We start from the raw sequence: 23,545 nt of genomic DNA, 5'->3' as shown, positions 1-23,545 counted from the left end.
CAGCGTGTGCTGGCAAACAGATACTGACAGAGGGAAAACAAACGAGATAATTGACTGAACATTAAAGACATCTCAGCAAAGCACTTTCACCAGGAAGAGACAGACACAGAACTGGCTGCAAGGAGAGCCTGAAACCTGCTGGTTTGCTATTTAAGATACTTCTAAGGCTATTTAAGATATTTCTCCTGCAAAATGCATGTGCAGACATGCATGGACCCCTTCAGCTCATCAGGTCACCTGCCTGGGAGCACAGCAGCAATCAAAGCAGCACGCCCCTGCTCTGCATCTATTGCAGCTGGCAGGAACTGCTCTGCAGCCCAGCCAGCCTCTGCTAGACAGCAGCAACAGGAATGGAAGGAGCTGATGAGCAGCAGACTACAGAGTTCCCCAAAGCCTGCTATTTTTGGCTGAGGCATGGTTAAACACTAGCACAGACAGCACATAAAACCCAGCATAAAAACCCAGCACATTTTGCACTCTGGATTCATTCTCTGGCTGATGGGGTTTTTTTCTACACAAGTCTGTCAAGCTAGTATGCAGGAGGCCAAGAAAAATGAGGGAAAGTTTGTGGGGAGGAGACCCAGGAGATACTGAATGCCCCAGACTGATCAGCAGCAGAGACAAGAGCACCTCCAGCCCTCAGGGCTGCCCTGCTGTGATGCTCTGGCACAGGCACAGCTTTGTCACAGCAATAAATCTCCCCAAGGGCCCCAATGACTTCATAATCCTTGGGTTCTTCCAAGCAGGAAAGGGCAGGGACTTGCTCTGGGCACCAGCATCATCCCCAGGGACACTGCTGAAGCTGCTGGCAGCTTATTGCTCAGCAAGGAGGGGACAGCAGTGCCCTGGTGGCACTCTGAGGGGCAGGGCAGGCACAGAGCATCCCTCTGCAAGCTGCAGATATCCTTTAAGTGTGTGTTTAATTAAATAGAACGCTGGTGTTTTGTGTTAAACCCGCACGGCAGCTGACTATTTCAAACATGCACACTGAAGCCAGCCAGCAGGGAACGGCTCCAGAGCTGCTCTCTAGATTGACTTCCAAGAGAAAATTCTGTTAAATGTCTCTGAGGCCTTTCTAAATGCCCCTCCTGGGATGGGAGCCTGGTGTTGCTATGCAGAGAAATGGGTCTGAACCATTGGGTCTGAATTTAAAATATTACTTTATTACTCATCCCCATGAACACACTGAGGCAACTGGCACGGAGGGGAGGCAGGGCTGGCCGGGCTGTCAGCACGTTTGCACGGTGCTGAGAGGGTGATGGACGATTTCCTGAGCTCCGTTTGCTGTTCCCAGCACTGCTGTCCCCTGTCCCCAAGCAGGGATGCAGAGATCTGGGCTCCTGTTCCAGAGGAAACCTCAGAGAGGAGCAGGTGGGACAGGGAGAGGCTGGTGTCACCCAAACAAGCATGCTGCAGTGCCAAAGCCTCTCTGAGATGAACAGGGTTTGGCTGGGGAAAGAGAGACACAGCTGAAATAAATCCTCACAAACCCCGAACTAATCCAACCATACAGCAGCACGGTGTAAAATAATTCATTTTTAACATTCCTTTTGCAATGCACCTCTGTGTTTGTGCTTGCACAGACACAAATATCCTGTTCTCAGAACAGCAATCACCACGTTGGGCATTTTCACACACAAGTGCATGATGCTGAATGGCAACAGAGGGGTGGACAAGCCCCCAAACACAACCCTCAACATGTGCAACCACAGCTGGCACTTCCTACTTTCTGTCCAGTGCAAAACAACAATTTCATTTCAATCCCTATGAAATTAGGTGATGGTTGTAACCTCCCAAATCTGAAATTTTAAATTAGGTTTATACTACTTAATTTTACAGGGACTTACTACCTTTTGCCCCACACTGTCTAATTTGTTGCCATAATTACATTAAATTAGAGCTGATTTTTTTCTAGTCTAGATCTAGCTGGAAGCTTGTTGTTCCTACTCTTGATTCAAAGAAGAATCTGTTGTTGCCCTAAAGCCTGTCTGGATACTCTAATTTCACTATAAACCTTTGTCCTAGGTTGACTCCTTTGGAGATTCTTTGCAAAATTTGCCCTGAACCAGGACAACCTTATAATACTATAGTCTTAGATCCTCACTGATAGTAAATTACACGGAACTAATTATAAGGGTGAAATAAGCACCTGAGCAGGGCCAGAGAGAGGCTGCAGATATTTGGGATATTGGGAGGGGAAAACAACCTTTGGGCACAAGAGCAGAGATTGATTTACCTTCCTGTTTCCAGAGCCTGTGGGCATTCACTGGTCAGTGGCCAAAGATGCTCAGTACAAGAGGGAGGAATTGTTTGGGTGTTGTATAATGAGCTTTGCCTTTTCACTGAGATCCATTTTAATGCATTACTGCACTACTGAACTAAATATCTGCATTAGAAAGTGACTCATGGTGGGAGCAATCGAGACAGCACACCCTGGTTTAGAGGTGCATGCTGTGTGCTGGATTCTGGCCAGACCTTTCCAAATTTAAACTGCAATTTAAACTGCAGGAGCCGCCAAAGGCATTGCCTGAGCAGCCTGTGCCACTGCTGAGGGAAGAGTCCACATGGCTCCTGTTCCATCCACAGCCCTGCCCCTGGCCACCCCAACCAAGGGGCCCAGTGGCACAAACCTCTCCATCCCTGCGCTCCCCAACACAAAGGCAGCATCCTCACAGCACCCATCCAGAGGTCCCACTCACCCCTGACCACGTTTTTGGCACTGGCAAAGATGCTTTTCTGTAATTTAATCCTGTGCACCTGCTGGGTTCCACATTCCCCAGCACAGATAACAATTTCCTCATGAGGAGAAGCTGTTGAATTGGCAGCAGAGGGTGAGCTGAGGTTGTCTGTCTGTTCAGAGCAGCACTGCCCTCAATAAATGTGTGTGTGCAGCACTGCAGCTCTTCCTCCAGCTCATTTCATGGAGTGCAATGCTTTTTCCTCAGGGCTTTTTCCTTGGCATTTTCTATTTCCATAATTCTCCTTTATCACTGTTTGAGCCATGCCATGAGCTCTCCCTCATCCCAGTCCCCCTGTGCATCCCCTGAGGAGCAGCAGCCCTGTTCCATCTGCCTCCTGTGCCACCAGCACCACCACAGCCCAGGCCGGCGTTTTGTGGAGATACAGCCAAAAACTCCACAACTTTTGTGAAAGTTGTAAAGCTGGGATGTTTGTTACAGCGCTGGAGGCATGTGGGAATTGTTCCCCTCAAAATGACATGAGTAACTCTGGGAACTTCAGGTCCCTTTTTATCCCCCTCTCAGATACATATGCATACAATTTCACAATAGGTTCATACATATTCATTTTTATGAATTTCGCATGACATTTGCTGCTAGTTCTTCTTTATCAGAAAGAATTCCCAGGTCAGGTTGAGCTGCTCTCACAGCAGTGTCTGTCTCTCTCTATCACCCTCTGTCTCCCCTCCTTATCTCTGTCCTTCACTGAAGCAGCCTGGGTTCTGCAGTCAGGCTAAATAGCTGTGGTTTCTAACCACAGACTCAACTCAAAAATGTACATTTCACCTAAATCAAAATGGATTTCTACCCTGGAAAATTTCCACTTTGCCTCACTGGCACTGGGATGGATGGGGAAGCCAACACAGTGGAGCTGTGGAAGGCTGGAACCTGGAGAGCACTGCCATAATGTTAATTATTCTTCTGGGTCAGCTGCAAAAAATGGCTCCCAGAGCGGGGCCACCTTTTGTCATTTTACAAAAGTCAAAGGCACTGAACAAGACTGTTGTATTTAGCTTGGAGCTGTCACAACAGGCACAAAATCCTGTCCCAGGCTCTTGTTAAATGATCCTTGTTCTAAAGGGGAAAAAAGAAGCTTAATGAATGCATCTATATGAGCCATTAAGAGCAAAATAAAGGCAGAGATAAAGGAAGATAGAGACAAAGAATGGACGATCCTCAGACATGTTTTCTGCCAAAGTCATTCTCTACATAATAGATGCAGTTCCTTTCTCTCCTCAGATGGGAAGATGGGCTTGACACCATCTCATCAACAGCAGCTGTAATACCAGCTCTTTGCTATTAATATGCAAATTGAAATGCACACACTGATTAAAAACGTGTTAGACAAAGGCTTTTGTCAGAGACCTGCGAGTGGGTGCCAGGGTTCAATGAGGGAGCAGTGCCCCACTACTGAATTTCTCCTGCAGGAACTTCATCAGGAGCACACCGCAGGGTTAATGGACATTTGTTTCTCTCTGGAGCTCTCATTTAACCCCCAAAGTGGGTCCTGCTTGTCCCCAGCCCCACTCCAGCCCTGGGCACTCCCCACAGCCTCTTGCAGGTCCCTGACCTCAGGCAGGTGCAGCCCAGAGGAAGAACCAGACTTCCACATACTTCATTTGAAGCTTATGGAAGGTGGTTTTAAAGGTCAGGACTTGCTAATTAAGTTGATGCAATAGGAACTTCACAAAGGAAGCACCACTTAGGTAGCAGGAGCATTCTTCTGCCATGATTAATCTCTGTACGGAGCTGCTGCCTCAGGGCTGCCTCAGGTTACACCCTGTTGCCATAGAGCTCCATTGCCACCACATAAGGAGCCCGATAAAACCACATTTTATTTGTTCTGGGCTGTGACTGAGCATAAAACACCACTGGAAGTCAGTGTCCTGGCCCTGAAACACAACCTGACTCACAGCAGACTCTGGAGAGCTGCCTCAGTAGGGCCACATTAATGAAACACTTCTAAAACATCACATTTCCTTGCAGCTGTCTCCCAGTGCCACCTGCATTCCAGTTAGCACTGACTGCAAAGGCAGTCTGGGGAGAGACCAAACCACACTGAAGATCTATTATTGAGATTTAATTTCTTTACAGACTATCTTGCACAGCATTTTAAACCAGTAAAACATTTGGCCAGAACAGACAAAAATCAAATTGTTACCTGTAGATGTTCTGCATGAAAAATGCTGAGTGTGTTTATGGGGTTTTTTTAAATGAAGAAAATATACTCAAATGTTTTCACCCTTCAGTTTAAAGTAACCCAGGGGGATGCAGTGGTTGCACTGAACCATTTTCAAAGCTTTCTAACACATCCTCTCACTCATTTCAGCCTGGGGCCATTGGACCAGGCTTGACATCAGAGATCTGGCGTCACTTCTACAAGGATCACTGGCTTACCATCAGGAAATTTGTCTTTTCATGTCTTCCTTTGAAAGCCTAATGAACTTAGGAAAGCCAAGAGATTAAAAGGATTTAGGAACCAAAGACCTGGACAATATTGGCAACAAATGGAAATATTGTGCTGCCCTGTCCCTCCAGGGGTGTGATGGGGCAGCTCAGCTGCCTCCCACTCACCTGGGCCAGGTGCTGAGGGGTGGGAATCCCATCAGCAGAGCTGAGCCTGCTCTGCAGTGCCATGAGACACCAGAGTGACACCAGAGTGACACCAGAGTGACACCTGGACACCCCAGGGAGAAGAGCCAGCCTAGCAGAGCCTGAGTCCAACCCAGCTCACTGCAGAGCTCTCTCCATGCCTGCCTGGGGAAAGAAATTGTGTTTGTGCTGTAATTAATTTGCTGCAATTAGCTGGTAGTGATTACTAGAGCACACAGATTTTTGGACTTGTCTCCTGACAAAAACGCCTCTGCAGCACCCTGGATGCTGCTTGGGGGAGGGCTCCTTTGGGGAAAGGAGGCTTGGAAAAGTCAGGCTTGAACCCACATGACTGATGTGCCCTATTTCTGTAAATCATTCTCTCTGTAAAGAGGCAGTTTAGCTTCAGGAACACTGGCAGCTCGTGTTATTACCCAAAACACAATAAATGAAACCACCCCACAGCTATGAAACCCAAGGAGATGTTTACTCATCTGTGAAAAACTCATTCTCCTCCACACATGAAAGGCATCGATGCAAGAGCACAAATTAATCACACAGAGCTTCTGCAGTGCCTCTGAGTGTCCCCAAAGAGGGAAGGAGGTGATGCTGCAGTGCACCCAGGCTGTCCCTCCACAGCTCTGGAGGCTCAGGGACAGCCCCGGGGCTCAAGGGGAAAAAACGGCAAGAAAATGGGAAAAACTGGGGGAAAATCGGCAAAAATTGGGGGAAAAATGCTGGAAAATTGGAATAAAGTGGGGGAAAAAGTGGGGAGAAAAAGGGGAAAATTGGGGAAAAATAGGAATAAAATAAGAGGAAAATTGAAATAAAATTGGGAATAAAAATAGGGGAAAAATTGGGAAAAAATAGGAAAAAAATTGGGGAGAATTGGGGGGAAATGGGAATAAATGGGAGAAAATTCCCTTATATGGACTTTGCCCCACCCCCATCCCCTTATTTGGGGTTTAGCCCTCCCACATTTCCTTATTTGGCTTTAGCCCCACCCATATTTCCTTATTTGAGTTTAGCCCCACCCCATCCCCTTATTTGGCTTTAGCCCCACCCATATTTCCTTATTTGGGTCTAGCCCTGCCCACATTCCCTTATTTGGGTTTAGCCACACCCGCATTTCCTTATTTGGGTTTAGCCCTTCCCACATTCCCTTATTCGGTTTTTAGCCCTGCCCACATTTCCTCATTTGGGTTTAAGCCACTCCTACATTCCTTTATTTGGGTTTAGTCACACCCACAGCCCCTTATTTGGGTTTAAGCCCCTCCCACATCCCCTTATTTGATTTTTAGCCCTGCCCACATTCCATTATTTGGGTTTAGCCCATCCCACATTTTCTTATTTGGGTTTAGCACACCCATATTTCCTTATTTGGGTTTAGCACCTCCCACATTCCCTTATTTGTGTTTAGCCCCACCCATATTTCCTTATTTTGGTTCAGCCCTGCCCACATTCCCTTATTTGGGTTTAGCCCCTCCCACATCCCCTTATTTGGGTTTAAGCCACTCCTACATTCCCTTATTTGGGTTTAGCCCCTCCCCAATCCCCTTATTTGGGTTTAGCCCTGCCCACATTCCCTTATTTGGGTTTAAGCCACTCCTACATTCCCTTATTTGGGTTTAGCCCTGCCCACATTCCCTTATTTGGGTTTAGCCACTCCCACATTCCCTTATTTGGGTTTAGCCCCTCCCACATTCCCTTATTTGGGTTTAGCCCCACCCATATTTCCTTATTTTGGTTCAGCCCTGCCCACATTCCCTTATTTGGGTTTAGCCCCTCCCACATCCCCTTATTTGGGTTTAAGCCACTCCTACATTCCCTTATTTGGGTTTAGCACCTCCCATATTTCCTTATTTGGGTTTAAGCCACTCCCACATTCCCTTATTTGGGTTTAGCCCCTCCCCAATTCCCTTATTTGGGTTTAGCCCTGCCCACATTCCCTTATTTGGTTTTTAGACCTGCCCACATTCCCTTATTTGGGTTTAGCCCCTCAGGGACAGCCCAGGGCTCAGACACAGCCCAGGTAGGGCTCAGGGACAGCTCAGGGCTGGAGCTCCTGGCCAGCAGAGCTCTGGGCACTGCCCAGGGGCTCAGGGACAGCTCAGGGCTGGGGCCCCTGGCCAGCAGAGCTCTGGGCACTGCCCAGGGGCTCAGGGACAGCTCAGGGCTGGGGCCCCTGGCCAGCAGAGCTGTGGCAGCCCCAGGTGCAGAGCACTGCAGGGCTCTCCTCACACTCAGCTCCTTCCCTGCCCAGGTGCCCAAAGCAGGACGAGTTGCTGCAGGGCACAGCTGGGTCAGTGCAGGGCCAAGCCCTGTCCCTGCAGGTGCACAGGGCACCAGCCTTACCTGGGAGGGCCTGGCCAGCCCAGCCTGTGCCAAGGCTCTGGTGGCACCTGCAGATCCCCCGGTGGGCACGGCAGCATTTGGCCTCGCAGCAAAGTCAATAAAGCAAACAGCTTCTGCTGAGCCTGCAGGAATCCTACCAGCAGGAAAAAGAATTCACACTTTCTTTTCAGTGTTCTTTACTCACGGAACCCATTTGTTTCTTTAGAGACAAAGAGGGAAGGAAGGAACTCATCCATTACACAATCCCCACGATTCACTGCTGCTGCTCTGTGTGTGTTGACACAAACCATGCTGGAGAAGGTGAAGAAAGTGTGTTTATTTCTGATTGAAGACTGATTACATCACTATCATGGATAATGTAGTAGAATAATCTTATACTCTTGGGAGAAATCTAGGAATAAATATGAAAAAGTAAAATAGTTTGTTTCCACTGTCCCTGAAGATGACTGATGAGTAAGTGCTGTATTTACAGGATAGTTATCATACTCTAGACTCTGTGCTGAATAAATATTGTCTTGAAAGGGTAAAAAAATCCATCGAAATATTTTAACTCACCACAAAATTAAAAAAAAAAAGAAAATCCATGTACTTGTCCAAAGTAAAGGTTAGTTACATGTTAATTATTGAATCCACATAGGATCACTGTCCAAGAAAGCTTCCTCTCCTGCTGGCCTGCTCCCCTCCACAGAAGCAGCATTAGTGCTTGTCCTCTTCTCCACTGATGAGCCACTATTGGTTCTTCAGGCTGCAAGAGAGAAAAGAAGCCCAAGTCACGCTCCATCTTGGTGTGTTTTATGAAAGAAAACCACCACAGCAAATTGGAAAAAGTCTCCTTTCTTTAGGTCTTAAATTTGAACTTAAGAGCCTCACAAATCCTGCCCAACTCGCCTCCTCAGCTGATGAGGAATTCCTCACTGGAATTGGCATTGGCAAGCTCAGGTTTGTGCTTTGAGCAATTAACCCAGTGTTTGGGTTTTACATTAAAATGATTAATCTGTACACCCCACACCACAACACAGAGCTGTACAGGCTGTTCTGGGGCTTTCAAATGATGATCAAAACAGAAGATATCAGAGATATCTTCATTTTCACTTACATTAAAAGGGAATGGAGACAAGTCAGATCTATAATGAGGGGAAGTATTACATTCCCTTTCTTCACAGGCAGTGTAATTATTCAGCTGCTCCCTGGAAGTGAAACTATGACAAATTAAAATGCCTATCAATTCGATCTACCTTTTGTAATTATTCATCTTCTGGAGCTGTTACTGCTCTAAAGGCTCCTTTACCATAACCCACTATACACTGCAAAAAGCACATGGAAATGTTACTATTTCCAAGTGTTACTGTTACTGTACAACAAAATTATTTGGCTTGGGTGTGAAGGGCACAATACAACTCATTTTAATTTCCAGAAATTTACAGGCAATCTTCTGTCAGAGAACACCTTCATCCTGAGTGAGGATGTCTCAGGTTTCTGTGACTGAGATGACCCCTGAGGTATTAAAAAGTCTTTTTTCCCAGCCCTGTGACTGAAGAAGAAGCCAAGAATCGTTGGTTCTGCTTTTCAAGGCTGTTTATTTTCTCTCATCTATTCCATTCTTTCTCTGACCTGCTGAGATCTGTCCAGCAGGTTGGTTTGAGGCACAGTCCCTGCCCTTGGGGTGCTGTTGGCTTTTTATACTAAAAACTACATGTACTTTATTTACAATAATTTTCCAATACCTAACACCTCTGTTAGACAGTCTGTCTCTACTCTAAACCAATCCAGAAGTGCCACCATCACAGCAGAAGATGGAGGACATGAAGAAGGAGAAGGAGAAGAAGGAGAAGAAGAAGCAGAAGCAGAAGAAGTAGCAGTAGTAGTAGAAGAAGAAGAAAGCAGGAGGAGGAGGACAGGACACACCCAGATTCCTCCATCTTGCCTCTTGAACCCCCATTCTAAATCCCCAAAATTCTACTTTTTCACCCTGTGACAAATTCACTATCATTCTACTCAAACTCTTGTGGCTTGTAACTCTTCACACAAAGTTGGAAATTGTTTCCATGGGCTAAAATTGAAGGCACATCTGGTTTTGACTCTGTGCCAAGACCTCTGAGCCCCCTGCCAGGGTCTTGAGTCCTCCAAAGGAATGTCCTGGGTTCCATCAAGGATGTGCATGAGGAGCCCAACCTGCTGGCAGCAGGGACAGGGCTGGAAGCACCCAGGAGGAACAGAAACACCACTTGGCACTAAATCTGACCCAGGTGGAGCTGGGCCAGGCAGCCCCAGAGCTCCCCATGTGTTGGCTGTGCCAGACACACAGACCCTGGGACAAGCTTCAGCCACAACAGGCTGTCAGTGTTTGTTCACACCTTCTTAAATAGATGGGAAGAGTGATGTAAATGCAACCATGGGAAAGGGTGACATTTCTCCAGGCATGATATTAACAATATTTTGATCAGCTCATGCCTGAATAGCCAAGCAGCTTATGTTGATAAATACCCTGTTCCAATTAGACATCTGTGTTCTCAGCCTGAAAATAAAAAAAGAAAGAAAAGAGGAAAGAGCCTGCCCAGGCCTAAGCCTGCTGCCTCTGCTCTTCAGCAGGACATCAACCATCAGGGTTTCCCTAAAGTCAAGGTGAGAGTTGGGCAGGAAAGGCTGCAGAGCCACATCCCCTACTGGAAATGACCACTCTTAACCCCTCAGAATGAATTTTTTTGAATGGTTCAATTAACCATTGAATTGGTTTTACCCCAATGGTGGCTGCAGGACTGGGTCCTCTCTCTGCAAAAATCCTGAAATTAACCAGCAAGCCTGAGTCTGAAAGGGAAACCCTTCCATGTATTAGCATCTATGAAAGTGCAAATGAGTGATCATAAAAGCCTGGAATACATTTGTGAGCTCTAGATGTGGCAGAGAGGTCTGGCTGATCAAAGAGACAAAATGAAGGCAAGAAGACAAAGTTCTTCTGTATGGAAGTGGGAATGATTATCCCCACACAGGCAGACTGTTAATTACCAGGGCTGGATCTCAGCCCTCTGTGGCTGCCAGCCCAAGCAGAGGAGCTCAGAGCTCAGCTCTCATTCTGGCACCTGTGACAGACCCACAGCTGGCCCAGGGCTGACACCACCCCAAACCTGAATCTGGGCTCTCTGCCCTGCCAAAAGCACCTCTGCTCCTTGCACCCATGTCACAGACATCTTTTATGGAAAATCCTTTCCTTAGGATTTTTCCTCCTGAGAAGCTGACAGGCCTCAGGAACAAAATGTAAACAATGATTATCTGCTGCTGTGGAATGCAACAGGTGCATCTGTGATTGGTCTCATGAGGTTGTTTTTAATTAATGGCCAATCACAGAGAGTCCGAGCCACAAATCTTTGTTATCATTCTTTCCTATTCTATTCTTAGCCAGCCTTCGGATTAAATCCTGTCTTCTATTCTTTTAATATAGTTTTAATGTCATATTTATCATAAAATAATAAATCAAGCCTTCTGAAACATGGAGTCAGATCCTCATCTCTTCCCTCATCCAAGAACCCCTGTGAACACCATCACACCCCAACACTTGCTCAGTGCCAGCAGCATCACCCATGGGAGCCTGAGCTGAGCCCTGCACTCCCCACATATCCACTGAGGCATTTAACCTTCATTTTCAAATTAGGCTCAAGTACCTGGAGAAAAAACCAGGAGCTGGCAGATAGATCTGCTTTGTGCCTGCACAGCTGGAGGGATAAGGGCCAGCTCAGTATTAGCTCCCTCTTCCTGCATCTTTTATTTAACACCAAAATACCAGCCAAGAAACCTCCAGCTTCCTTCCTAAGCCCTATTCCCTCCTCTTTTGGTCAAAGAAATGCAGTCAGAAGCACTTGGGGCAGCACCTGAAGTTCCTATGAATGGTTCATTTCTGCTGGTCAGACCACTCAAGGAACAGCAGCTCAGCTGCTGGGTACAAACCTCAAATTGTGTGCTGCCCATGGACCCCCAACCTTCAAATTGTGCTGCCATGGAGCCCCAGGACCCCCAGCCCTCCCCAGGGCAGTGCCAGGCTCCTGGCTAACACAGCTGCCGAGCTCCTGGTGAGTGTGGTGGGTTATTTAAGGCAGCTCTAACTGGGGCTCTCAGCTCTGCAGAGCTCTCAGGAGCAGTAATAAATAACCACAATGCAGCTCATGCCTCATAAAAGTTCTGAGCTCCTGAAGCAGCTTTCCAGGAAACTCATCTGCCTGGTATTTTTTGGGTGGTGTCAGCTTCCAGCCTGCAATCACTGCTCCCTGTTTTGCCCTTTGTCCCAAAGCAAAATCCCTGTGTCCCTTCAGCCCAGCCCTTCACTAACTGCCCCTTTCTTCAGGTTTGTTTAGTTTTTAACTGTACGAAGTAGGACAGCTACATAAAATGTTTTGTTGCCTTGGCAACTGCAGTCCAGTGGCTTCAGCCTGAGTTAGGAGGCAGAGGACAGCCTTGACATTAAGCAGCAATAATGAGAACAGCAGAAACCAGGGGGAACACTGGCTGAGGAGTGAGCTGGGGATGATTCTCACTGAGCACAGAGCACAGTGGGATCCACAGTGCTGCCATGGGACACCACAGCTCTGGGAGCTTAGCAAAGGACCAGCTCTGCATTCCCGAAGTCCCTTTCTTTGTATGGAAGAGGCAATTGCTTGGAAAAGCTAGGGAAAGACATAGATACAGCCCAGAATCTGTTTGTGCTGCCCAGCACATTCCTTTGCTGGACCAAGCACCCTTCTGGTATGGGGACTGGTGACACATCTTCCTGAAAATCTCCCTCCCATCCATGATGCTGCCCTTGTTTGAGATAAACTTCTTCATCTGGAACTGGCTGAGCCCAAGGCACATGTGTCATCTGTCACTCCTACCACAGTCAAAGCACAAATAACTTCCCCAGGTGTTCATTCACTAGAAATTAAGATTTCTTCATCTCTGCTAATTGCAGGAGACTGCACAACAGAGCAGAGGGTGTGGGGAATTAGACACATCTTCCTGCACATCTCTGTCTCCCGTCCATGAGGCTGCTCTGAGTTTATCTCTGGTTTGAGATAAACTTCTTTATCTGAGAACAGGCTGAGCCCAGGGCAGGTGTGTCATCTGTCACTCCTGCCACAGTCAAAGCACAAATAATTCCCAAATTCATTAACAGAATTAGAAATTAAGATTTCTCAATCTCTGCTAATTGCAGGAGACTGCACAACAGAGCAGAAGGTGTGGGGATAACCCAGAGGACCCTTCTGGTGTGGGGGATTGGACACATCTTCCTGGACATCTCTGTCTCCCCTCCATGAGGCTGCTCTGGTTTGAGATAAACTTTATCCTTCACAGTAATACCAACAGCAACCACAGCAATAATCACACAGACTTGGAAGGATTGGAAAGGATAAATGACAGCTCTGGGCCAGGGCAGCACAGCACAGATGCTGCCATTCCAGGTTTCCAAGAGGAAAAGCTCTCAGCTCTATTTTCCAGCAGTGGGAATTTGTTGCACTGGGTGTGGATTCTGACCCTGTCCCTGCTGCTCCTGCATGACCTGGCTGGGCAGGGATCCCCCAGCTGTGATGAAGAGGAGGAGATGAAGGCAGCCAAGGTCTCAGACTGTTCATGGAACAGCGCAAAACCACACCTGGCTCACTCACCTGGCCCAGCCCTTGCTCCACGACACACCTGCACTGCCAGGTGTGCTGCACCACTGCACTTGGAAGGCATTCAAATAAATAAATAAATAGAATAAAGCTAAGGTGAGTAATACCAGGAACCAGAGAAGGTCTGACATCAGCTGGGGAAGGGTTGGCTTTATTCTTTGCTGGCTTAAGCAAAATGAGCCATTAGCAGTCATTGCTACTTCTGCTCATCCTGCTCACTTTTCTGAGTACCCTCAAAGCTACCTGAAGCACTTCAGGTATATCCCTTTATATTCCTCTCCTAATCTGGGCAGTTCCAAGTGATTCAGCCTCAAATGGCTCCCAAAGCTCACATATAAGTGCATTAAGAGCAATTAGTTCATTAATCTAGTCTCTGGTATCATGTTTCTCCATCACTTCATTTTAATAATTTGTGGTAATTGACAGAGCAGACTCCCCCCAGTTCTCATAGCTGGGTAATGCATAATTAGTCTAAATCACAGCAAAAAAAAACCTGTTTCACTGGGAAACACCTAATCCCCTTAGGCTCATGGTGTGTCTTCTGAGGTTCCACACATGAAAGAAGCTGCAGACTCAGTATCATTATCCACAAGTCACTGGGACTCCAGCAAACCCATGTAGGTTCAGCTCCGTATTGGAATATTATCAATATTGCTGGATGGGACGTGCATGAGCTTGTCTGGCCCTTGGTGCTGAAGCAAATAGTGGAAACTGTGGTGTTTCACCCCACAGACACTTTTGGCTGGCTGGGTGTGTGGTGTTTCACCCCACAGACACTTTGGGCTGTGGGTGTGTGGTGTTTCACCCCACAGACACTTTTGGCTGGCTGGGTGTGTGGTGTTTCACCCCACAGACACTTTTGGCTGTGGGATGTGTGGTGTTTCACCCCACAGACACTTTGGGCTGGCTGGGTGCTGCAGCTGGGCCCGTGGGGACAATTCCAGGCCTGCAGGAGCTCTGGTGGTGCTGGGATGGAGCTTCCCCCCATAACAGGGGCTGCTCCTCAGGTTTCCCTCTGTGGAGAAGCTTTAAGGTGATGGTGAAGGAAAGGAGTCGGTTCTGATGGAGGGTTTGGATCCAGAGCTTTATTCTGGCCCACAGGCCTCTGAATGCAGCAGCAGCTCCAACAGAACTCCCTGAGCCCGTGGTTGCTGCTCCTTTAACCCCGGGGAGAGGGGCAGGGAAGGGGCAGGGAGCCACCAAGCAGGGACAGGAGGGGAGGGACAAAGGGACAAAGGACACCTGGATGGCCCAATGCCCCCAGGGGTAGAGGGCATCCTTTGGATCTGCCAATTCTGGAATTCCAGGACTGACAGACAGTGCTGGGAGGGGGAAGGAGAGGTGCCTGACACATCTGGCAGGGAATTATCAGGGGAGGTTCTAGGTAAACCCTGAAATCACAACACAACAGCCCTGCATTCCTCCACCTGGAGGTGCCTCTGGTACCTGTGTTAGCACAGCCCCCAGTGCTCCTCTGCTGAGGGAGTGGAGGGCAAAGCACTGTCCCAGAGCATCCCACCCTGACAGACAGACAGACTGACTGACTGCAGCCCCTGGGAGAGAGAGGCACAGGGACACTCACTTGGTCTGGTGTTTGGAGCCCTTCAGGTGTGCATGGTACTGCTCTATGGAGTTCAGGGTGACGTTGCAGATGTTGCAGGTGTAGCTGCGTTTCAGGCCTGTGAGGAAAAATAAAAATTAATTCATTGTTAATTAATTAATTAAGGCTTGGCTCCACCTGTGCCACGTGGTGAGGCCCAGGGGAGCACCAGAGGGAAACACTCTGGGCTACAGACTGTTCAAAATGGCAGCTAGGAATAACAAGTAACTGAAAATGACTGAAGAAAGGGAGAGAAATAGGGGGAAAAAAAGCAGTAACCTGTGCTCCAAGCAAACTTCTAGTTAATTAGAAGCTACTTGGAGCCCACATTTCATTTCCATTTTCACAGACATTTCTCTTTACAGTGACCCCTCTGTTGACTTTTCCAGGCCAGGCTATCCAAGCATTAGAGAAACCTAAAGGATATTTTTAGAAAAAAGCCAGGTTCAAAGGCTCATCCCTCCTGAGAGTGTGCTGAATCTCTCCTGTACCCTCCTCAGGGCACCATCACTGTGCTCACACTTACAAAGCACTCCAGGCACCATTTATCCCTCTGCTTTTTGGTAGTGATCATAATTCAGAGCAATTCCCTGTTAGCACATCCAGCAGCCAGATCACTTAGGAGCTCTCTTCTCCCCAGAGGGATCCACTCTGATTTATCCACCACAGTGAACCAGCCAAGCACAGATTCTGCTCTCCCACAGCCTCTGGCTGAAGGTCAAGGCTGGCAGCCCCAAAAAGCCAAAGCAGGAGCTCTCTCACCTGCTGGGCTCTCTCCTGGCTGCAGAACAAGGGCTCTGCTTGAAAACACTGGAGATTCCTAGCAGGGATTGCTGTGCTCCTCAGCAACACTCCTAATGTTTCTTGTAATAGTCTCTTCTGGCTTTCTACAGTATTATTTCTTTGCCAAAATTGTTAGAACGACCCATTCAGAACAAATAAAGCGTGGCATTGTCAAATTCCATCAGTCCATGCTCACCATAATTAACTGCACAGGTAATAAACACACTGACTCCTCCCCAGCTGGACCTGCCTTTTTTGGATCTTAAAAATTCCCTTGTCTTGTTCTGCACTCTAGGCACAGCTACACCAACAGCCCCATTTTTCTCATAATATCTCCCACCCAGGAATTTGGCACAACTTGAAAATCATCTTTAAATAATATTCCAAAATCATTCAGATGAGTGCTTGAAAACAACAAGCCAGCAACTGCAGAGGTATTTAAGTAGTTTCTGTATTTCTGTGTCACGACGTGGCACAGAACAAAAAAAATCGATTTGCAAATGTGCATATGGATTTTCTCCTCACTGAATTTATTCTTGATGAAGAAGTGATGATTTTACAGTCACGCCCTTTGTCCTGTTGGCAGCTCCTGTTTTCCTTTATTCAACCAACAGGCATCAGAAGCCACATGAATCTCTCAGAAGGAATGGGAAGGCCGCAATGGGAAGGGCAGGAATGGTGTCAGCACATTGCAGCAGCCTCAGAACTTGGAACCCACCAGGATCTCCACATCAGGAGTGGGACTGGAGAACTAAGAAACAGGTAATTCTTTAATTTAAGGTAATAAGGTTCTGCTGCTCAGCCAATTTAGCAGCACGTTAAGAGCAGCCTCAGTGAATGTTAATTACTGGTGTAGGTGGAAACGCCTTCAGCAAAGCAGCTCCTAAGTGGGGATGATGATTTTCTCCCTCAGCATGTCAAGGCTACTCACAGAGATGAACCAGGGGGAACCCTGCTCCCCCTCCCTGTGGAATCTGTGCTGGTCCCTGCTCTTCCCACAGGCTGGAAGATGCAGCCCCAAACTGGGCAGATCCCATGAACTGGGATGGAGATGGAGATGGAGGAGGAAACCAGCCTGAAATGAACAGCAGGATGAGACCACGGGCAACAATCACTTCCAGGATTTAAAAATTACCACAGTCTGAGCTCACTGGAGCTCATCAAAGCTGCTGTTGGCTGAAACTGGTTTTATAAACTCCCCAAGCAGTGCTGAGCTCAGCCCTGCAGGCCATGAGATGTCCCAGCCTGACCAGTCCACACTGGGAGCTCTGGGCTCTGCCTGTGTTCACATCCCCTCCTGCATCCTCCAGACACATCAGCACTGCCTCCCCTGCAGCGTGACATGCATTCATGTAAAATTGAATGTCCTCCTATCCCCATTAAATAAAATATTAACAAGTCGAGTTATTAATGTCGTCCTGCATGAAATGAATTAAAACCCATTCCAGGGGAGTTCTTGTTAAGCAGCTTCTGACTAACCACAAGTGACAGCACAGAATGAGAGGTATTTATAAGGCATACAAAGAAATTATGAGCTGGGATGAAAAAGGCAACACAGCTCATTGCCTGATGCTGGTGCATCTGCAGCACCACCAATTCACCTGAGAACACAAAGGCTCCAAGTGACATCATCTCTGTGCCCTTGTCCATCTGTCCTGCAGAGGCTGCTGTGCTTTATTTTAGGGATTCAGAGCACCTGTTGCAGGGTTTTTTAGGGATTCAGATTTATTTCAGGGATTCAGAGCACCTGTTGCAGGGTTTTTAGGGATTCAGATTTATTTTAGGGATTCAGAGCACCTGTTGCAGGGTTTGGGTGGCCCCAAAACCTTCCAAACCAGTTGCCACTGCAGAGCCCACCTGCCTGGGAGAGGGAACAGGAGAGCTGGGCCATGGGGGACACCAGCCATGGTGAGATGTGAATTGATGGAGGAAATTTGACATTCCTCCTGTGCCAGGCTAGGGAGGGTGAGAGCTGTCAGATGAAGCCCAGGGCTGCTTCCACCTGAGCCATGGCCACTTTGAGCTGTGGAATCTGGGGCTTGGTACCCACCAGGTTTTGTCTTCCTATGACAAAAGGTGCAGCTGTGCAGGAAGAAAACTCCCAATTCCTTCCTCTTTCAGGGGTTCCAGGTCAGCCACACAGCTGGGTGGGTCCCAAAGCAGCTGTGCCACAGCTGGAAAGCCCCACAGAACTGCTCTGAGGGTGAGCTGGACCCTGCATCCCACCCAGCCAGGGAAAAGGGATCTGTGTGCCCTGTGCTGCAGCTTTAACTCAACACAGACTGCAGAAACAATGCTCATTTCTCCTCTTTTTTCCCCCCTCTCCTCATTCTTATTTCTGAGAAGAAAATAGGACTTCAAAATTGCAGGATGAGCACTTGGTGACAAGAATCAATGTTTTTGTTTCCTATAAATATCAATTGTCCAAAAATATATCTCTATTCTTATTTCTCTAAATATACACTCATGTTTATCAATAAATATTTTATTACAGCCATTATCAAAACATCAAAGGCTGCTGAAATGTTGTACTTCAACTGACACTGCCTATTCCAGGCTCACACAATGCATCAAATGTTCATCTCCCACACTAGTCAAAATAGAATTAATATTTAAATTGCGATGGGAGAAGCCACCGGGGATGCAGAGGAAGGAGATGACTTTGCAATCCAGGGAAAACTGAGGCAGCAAAGACAGTGTGGAGCAGGGAGAGTACGGGGATGGTGTCCCCAGCACATGTCCTGCTGCCACTGCTGCCCTGCAGGCAGAAATGATGTCACCTGGCCAGGTGAGGCTGGGTATCATGGTGTGGTGGCCACTGCAGAGGCTGCTTTGCACACCTGTCAACATCTGCTCTGATCTTGCAGCTAAATGCAAGGGAGGGAGGGTCTCCAATTTCAACTCTCCCAGGAGCTAAATGAATAAAACACTTCCCAATTGATTTATTTACACCTAATGACATTCCTCAGCCACTCCTGAGCTTGGCACAGCTCAAAGTACTGAGCACTTCCACGTTATTGTCCCTCCCAGGTTTTATTCCCACATATTTCCAGCAGCGGGCAGTGACTCAGCCACCATGAATCATTGATGGCACTGTGAGTCACACTAGGTAGCACAGGAGGATCAAGATAACCATTACAGGGTTTATGGGAGACCAAGAAATGCACAATATACTGTACAGTCATTAGCACCTAAAGAAAAATTATTTCATTTAGCAAGGAGGAAGACCCAGGTGCATCAAACTGTTATTGCAAAGCCTCACTGGCAAACCAAAGCTCTTGCACATAGCTCTGAATCAACCTTGTCCTTTTTCCTCAGCTGCCTGAGTCAGTCCTTGTGTGCACATAGGATTGTGACCCTGTGCCTACAGCCCAGAGCAAGCAGGCACTTGTAGCAGACATCGTTTATGGAAAATCCTTTCCTTAGGATTTTTCCTCCTGAGAAGCTGGGAGGCCTCAGGAACAAAATGTAAGCAATGATTATCTGCTGCTGTGGAATGCAACAGGTGCATCTGTGATTGGTCTCATGTGGTTGTTTCTAATTAATGGCCAATCACAGCCCAGCTGGCTCAGACACAGAGCCCAAGCCACAAACCTTCATTACCATTTTTTTCTATTCTTAGCTAGCCTTCTGATGAAATCCTTTCTTCTATTCTTTTAGTATAGTTTTAATATATATGATAAAATAATAAATCAAGCCTTCTGAAACATGGAGTCAGATCCTCATCTCTCCCCAGTCCAAGAACCCCTGTGCACACCATCACAGGTACTTGTCAGAATTCATTCCTGGACTGAATCAAACTGCACCTCTCCATCACCAGCTCCTCACCTCGCAGCTCCCCCAGGTCCAGGGTCTTCCCCAGCTGCTCCAGGAGGTCGGCCCTGGCCGCGTTCTTCTTGTGCTTTTTGCCCTCGTAGTGCTGCTGTGCCATCAGGGGGTTGTTGAACCAGGCTGTGCAGAGCTGGCAGTACCTGTCCGAGTCCCGGCGCTGCGGCGGCGGCGGCACGGCCGCGGTGCTCTCCGTGTGCGCCGGCTTCAGGGGACCCAGAGCAGCCTCTGCAACACGCAAAGGGGACACGTCAGTGTAGCCTTCATATTCTCTGAAAAATCTTTTCCTTAGGATTTTTCCTCCTGAGAAGCTGGGAGGCCTCAGGAACAAAATTGTAAACAATGGTTATCTGCTGCTGTGGAATGCAACAGGTGCATCTGTGATTGGTCTCATGTGATTGTTTCTAATTAATGGCCAATCTCCGTCAAGCTGTCCGGACTGTCTCGTCAGTCACAAGCCTTTTTTATTCATTATTTTCCTATTCTTAGCTAGCCTTCTGATTAAATCCTGTCTTCTATTCTTTTAGTATAATTTTAATATAATATATATCATAAAATAATAAATCAAGCCTTCTGAAACACGGAGTCAGATCCTTGTCTCTTCCCTCATCCTAAGACCCCTGTGAGCACCATCACACGTCAGCTCTGCTGGGCTCCGGAGGAGCGCCAGAGCCTGAGGCAGATCCCACAGCAGACACAGGGAATAGTTAGCTGCCGTTACAGGGTCCCTGTGGATATTTTGGATGGTGCTGTGTCCCAGATTGCAAGGCAAGATGTATTTATCACCATCTGTATGTCTTTTGTCAAATGGGAAGTTTTCCTTATCTCTTCCACATCCACTCCTCCCTCAGGGGAGACATCTGCTGATAAGAGGCCGCTGAATGCCACTGCATGGCTGATAAGAACTACAGCATCCCATTGGGAGATGTGAGCCCAGAGGGAGGAGCCAAGCATTCCTACCTGGATATAATCTGGAGATCCAGGAGCACCAGCCAAGCATTCCTGGCTGGATATAATCTGGAGATTCTGGAACACCAGCCAAGCATTCCTGCTGGATATAATCTGGAGATTCTGGAACACCAGCACGGCTTCTCCACTGGATTTCCCAGAGGAACAGGAGCTGCCTCTTCTTCCACTGGACAGTCAGAGGAAGACTGCAACTTTCTACAGGATCCCTACTCCAGGAGGGCTGCAGCCACAATTCCAATGGGTCTGCCACCAACACCCTGACCCACAGGATGTCAGGTTGTGTTCTGACTCTGTCAGTGTTGGTTTAGTTTACTGCATTGTTTATTTTATCCTTTTCTTCCCTAAAGAACTGTTTTTCCCCGCTCCCATAATTTTTGTTGCCTGAGAGCCCATTAATTTAAAGTTTATAGCAATTTGGAGGGGGAGTGGGTTCATTTTCTCCATTTCAGGGGAGGCTCCTGCCTTCCTTAGCAGGCACCTGTCTTTCCAGACCAAGACATGCTGCTTGGAAAGCTACCATTTCTCATTAAAACAAGCATCATGAAAGGACAGCCCAGGACTGTTCCTCAGCTTTCTGCATTTCACTAACTGGGAAGGAGGATGCTCTCAGTGCAATTACACGTCTTATCACTGTTCTGACTAAATTTGCTAAACTTATCCTGCTTCAATTGCTACTCCCAGGAAAAATCATCAGTGGAGAATAAATACACCATGCAGAGCCATCTCCTTCTCAGGATAGAGAGACATATTTATCATTATCTCAGGATTCTTATTTTTCAATTTACTTGGTCTCAGAAAGAATGGGAAAGCCACAGTCATTGCAAACTGTCACAGATGAAAAAAAAAATTACAGTCAGTCCCATCCTTCACATTGTGAACTGTCAGGCACCAGCAACACACAACCTTAATTTAATTCTATTTTCCTTCAGATTCATCAAAAGCCCATCCAGGGACACAAATATGACCCCCAAATCATGCCAAAGAAAAGTGAGTGATTAGTCTTTATATAATGGAATGCACTTTATTCAACAGAGTTTCCCAAGTTTGTACAATACAAGTCACAAACCCATGGAAAAAAAGAGTTTGAAGTAAAATAAAGTTCAGGTAACACTGGGACACAAAAATATACAATGACTAGCACTTAATTATCACACTTCATTCAAAAATTCCCTTTTATGTGGCTTTCCTTTTCCTTTCTTTTCCAGATGAAATGTCTGCTCTTTAAATAATTAACAACCTGCTCTCTCCATGGTACTGCAATAGGCACATTTGGAGGTGTGTGGTGGCTGTCTTTGATCAGGAGATGATCCAGCTGAGCCCAGATGAGCACACAGGGCAGCAAATGCCAAACCCACCTCAGTGCCTGACACCAGGAACAGCAACTCAGGGATATATTTAGACATATAATTATGCCTGGAGCCCACTGTGATTGACTCCTTGCCTTGGGAAAGTTAATATTGTTATAAATCTTCTGCTGACCTGCTCAGTAAGGGACACCTCCAAGGAAATTCTATCTTACATATAACATTACTTACAACCTTATCAATTTCCAGGGGTTTATAACCTTCTATTGTTTTTGATGATGACTGCCAAGGTATCAGAGTTCCAGCAGTGATGACGCTGCCTCTCAAGAGCTGCTCCAGGCAGGGTCTGGCTGGATTTTGCTCCTAAAAAAAAGTCTTTTCTATGGTTCCAGCAGGGAGAGACACAGCCCAGCCCCTCCAAGGTGCATGCAGAAGAACTGCCAGGGTGAGCAAAGAGCAAAGCCAGCGGGCAGCACAGTCATTAGGAAGCAAATTGGGGAATTGCAGTATCTCCAGGTCAAACTGGGGTTACACAGACTTTGCACCTGCTTGACTCATGAGAAGCAAGCACAGCTGGCTTCTTGCAGATGTGTTCCTGATGTTCCTGCAGGAAGGGGTCCATGTCCAGAGCCCAGTGATGCCACAGGGACTTGGAACAGCCCTGGTGAGTCCAGGGAGCCAGACTGAGTTGCAGAGAAGTTTGGAGCATTATAAACAACCAGCAATTTCAGCAGCCCAGGAGCTCTGCAGCACTTCTGACTTGCTGTTCCACAAGCCCCAGGCTATAGAGTTAAATCTATCCAATCTTTTGGCCAGCTCTCTCCTTGTTTCTATGCACACTGCTGCCCGAGGGGGACCAGGCAGGCTGAAGCTCAGGGAGCTGGTGATGTCCACAGGAGTTAGAGTTCCTGCTCACTAAGGAAACCTGACAGGAGCATCTCTGCTCTCAGCCCCTGGCTGTGCCTCTGAGCCCCTCTCCATGAGGCTGGTGGGTTGTACTCCCCCAAATTCCATGCAGGAGTTTGGCATTCCTGCTGCAGGGGATGGCACCAGAGCCACCCATGTCCACCCCAGCCCTCATCCACAGCTGGCTCCCATGGGATCCTGGGCTACAGCTCCACAGCAGAGTCCCTGCATCACATGGGGGCTGCCATGGGCAAGGATTTCCTCTTAGCACTCACAAAATGCCAAAATATTTTCTTTGAATTCACATTCCTCAGGTCCCACTGACAACCCCCACCAGTCCTAAGGTGTGCTGAGCCCAGCCTGGCAATTAATGAAAGCATCCCAAGCCTACCAAATTCTCCCAGAGAAACAGATGAAAGTTGACTTCTCCACAAATGTGAATTTATCATTTTGATATGCACTACATAACTGCTGCAGAACAGCAAATGCCATCATTCCCTGAGCAGCGACATGAAAATTAATAATAAACACTCACGAAACGTCAAAAGTTAAAAATGTTTCTCTATCTAAAACACAAACATAAAAGCTGCGAGTTTGACTATTTCAAGTATTTCAAAATGCTAAATAGCTCATGACAGTCTGCCTTACGTTCCCTTTCGCTGTGGGAGGGAAGTGAGAAAGTCTTACTTTGCTGCAAGAGGCAAAATACAAAGTTAGAAACATTTTAGCACTCCGGCAATGAACTAATGTTTGACTTCTTTCTCACATCCAAAGCTTTTTATTCCAAGCTGGATTTAAATGGCACCCAACTTCTTCCATTGGCACACTCCAGAA

The 23,545-nt window shown here is 47.3% G+C and overlaps 1 protein-coding gene across 1 annotated transcript in view; it reads right to left on the bottom strand.

The window, feature by feature from the left end:
• Positions 1-7,981: 7,981 nt before the first annotated feature.
• Positions 7,982-23,545, bottom strand: part of ZMAT4 (zinc finger matrin-type 4) — a 50,334-nt gene continuing 34,770 nt past the window's right edge. Inside the window, exons 5-7 of the mRNA XM_064731133.1 lie at positions 19,533-19,760; positions 14,904-15,000; positions 7,982-8,430 (exon numbers count right to left, since the gene is read on the bottom strand). Of these exons, the coding sequence (XP_064587203.1) occupies positions 8,415-8,430; positions 14,904-15,000; positions 19,533-19,760 (341 nt within the window). The 3' untranslated portion in view covers positions 7,982-8,414. The remainder of the gene's footprint in view (positions 8,431-14,903; positions 15,001-19,532; positions 19,761-23,545) is intronic.

The sequence above is a fragment of the Zonotrichia leucophrys genome, chromosome 22, assembly GCF_028769735.1.
Source record: "Zonotrichia leucophrys gambelii isolate GWCS_2022_RI chromosome 22, RI_Zleu_2.0, whole genome shotgun sequence".
Taxonomy (NCBI): domain Eukaryota; kingdom Metazoa; phylum Chordata; class Aves; order Passeriformes; family Passerellidae; genus Zonotrichia; species Zonotrichia leucophrys.
Note: the sequence above shows the minus strand (reverse complement) of the source record. Positions and strands in the feature narration are given on the sequence as shown.